At 50.9% G+C, this 2,029-nt stretch overlaps 1 protein-coding gene across 1 annotated transcript in view; it reads left to right on the top strand.

Annotated features, from left to right (window-relative positions):
- The window catches only part of chrd (chordin), a 17,015-nt gene that overhangs the window by 7,454 nt on the left and 7,532 nt on the right, over positions 1-2,029 (top strand). Inside the window, exons 8-9 of the mRNA XM_015397417.1 lie at positions 14-150; positions 1,598-1,745. Of these exons, the coding sequence (XP_015252903.1) occupies positions 14-150; positions 1,598-1,745 (285 nt within the window). The remainder of the gene's footprint in view (positions 1-13; positions 151-1,597; positions 1,746-2,029) is intronic.

Here is a 2,029-nt window from a genome sequence, read left to right as displayed (position 1 = left end):
GGGGGGTGCAGAGGTGGGGGGTCGGGGGGCCTAAAGGTGGAAATAAAAGGAAACCTTTTCTCCTCAGATCCGGTTGTGGTTCCGATTCGAGTCCAGCTGATGTACCGCCAACATGTCCTCAGAGAGGTCCGGGCCAACATCACCTCCAGCGTGAGTCACACTCACCCATCTTACCCCCCCCCCCCGTCCCAAACACTAAAGGAAACGGATGTGGTTCTGCCGCCACATCACAGCCGCGGTATCGCTGCTCGCCGCCCTGATCCGGCAGTAGAAACACGTCTGGATGGAGAAGGAAACAGAAAGTGTTGGTGAGACAGATAGGGGCAGCGGATGAGACAGAGAGGAAGTGGGGGGGGGCTCAGCACGCCACACACTCCACACACATGTCAGTGGTTAGCGGTCTGTGGGCCCAGAGGAGGAGGAGGAGGAGGAGGAGGAGGAGGTGCTGAAAGGTGCGTCTGGTTTTAATTCTGCCATGAGGGCCGATGTGTCTCTTTAGGTCGCTGTGTTTACAGAACCGGTCCGGTTCGGGATGAGCCGCCATCATTCCGCCTCAGGAAAAAACCCGCTGATGTTCTCCTCCACATTTTAACACGCCGCACTTCCTGCACGCCTTTATTTCACACGGCGAAGCCTGCAAACGCGTGGAAACGTTTTCTGGCCTCAAAACAGTTTTTGAGGCGTTTTTAGCCTCAGCGTTGATCAGGAGCTACGATGAGACGCAGCCCAAACACATGAGAAGCACGGTGGTGGCTGCATGATGCTCTGAGTATCGGTTACAATGAGACAATTTAACATTAAAATAAGAAAAAAGATATTTCTAGTGCGTATTATCTAATTATCTCATACGAAGAGTGAAAATACTCCTTCCAGTAGCAGATTCTCTTATTTATCTCCTCAAATTAATTAATTTAAGACATTGAGACTTTTTTCTAGATGTTTTTGCAGCGCCGGATTCAAGCATTAAAGATGGTGAAATGTTTTCTCTCAGAGCAAAAATGAACCTAAAAATGGACAAAAACCAGAAAGAGATGAAAATAAATCTGTAAATATGCTCTAAAAACCAGCAGGTTGAGATTCTGTTAAAATGTTAAAAGTTTTCTATCTTAAAATTTACAAAAATTCTAAACTTTTAATTCGTTTTTCTCTCTGATTCATGGAACAAAAAACCAACGAAGAAGAATTTACTAAATCAAGGCCGGTGGGGGGGCATACCTCTGCTGCCCCCCCATACATCCATCTGCACCCCCCCCCATGGATTTCTGCTCCCTGTATATTTACACTGAGCAGAGGCCGGGGGTCATTAAGGACACGTGTCCAATGAATCCAGCATCTCAGGTCGACTGTCAGTCTGGCCTTAAATCAGCGGCCATGTCCCCCCCCCTCGTGCTCAGTGATGGGGGGCGGGGGTTCGGACTCTGTCATGCCCTCAGACTGCGGTATTTATCTAACCTCCAGCAGATCCAGCCGCCGCCTGGTTTGTTTCGCTGTCTCCTGCGTTCTTGTTTAGAGCCGGACAGCAAACCTCATGTCAACAGAACGTTTTCATGGCCGACCAATCGGCTCGCAGTCTGGCTAACGGCTTCAATCTGTGCAGGACCCGGACTTCGCTGAGGTGCTGACAGACCTGAACAGCAGAGAGCTCTTCTGGTTATCCCGTGGGCAGCTGGAAATCGCCGTGGCGACGGAGGGCCAGGATCCCAGACAGATCTCAGGCTTCATCACTGGGAGGAAATCCTGCGACAGTAAGTGATTCTCTGCAGGTTTGTGTCGGCCATTTAGCTGGGGGGGGGGGCTCTGTGAGCAGCAGCATGATGCTTCCACCGCCGTGTTTCACACATAGCATTGACCTGAGGGACCCTGCGACGACCACCGGCATCCGGCGGCGTCCGTCTCACAGGTTCGCTTTGCTAAAGGATCAACCAGTGGAACAGATTCTCCATCTTTACTGTTGATCCCTGAGAGCTAGAAGACCTTTAGGGGGGTCTGAGTGACGGGGCTGAATGGAGACACTCCCTCCGTCATTTGA

This window comes from Cyprinodon variegatus, unplaced genomic scaffold (assembly GCF_000732505.1).
Source record: "Cyprinodon variegatus isolate N-32 unplaced genomic scaffold, C_variegatus-1.0 Scaffold861, whole genome shotgun sequence".
Lineage (NCBI taxonomy): Eukaryota > Metazoa > Chordata > Actinopteri > Cyprinodontiformes > Cyprinodontidae > Cyprinodon > Cyprinodon variegatus.
Note: the sequence above shows the minus strand (reverse complement) of the source record. Positions and strands in the feature narration are given on the sequence as shown.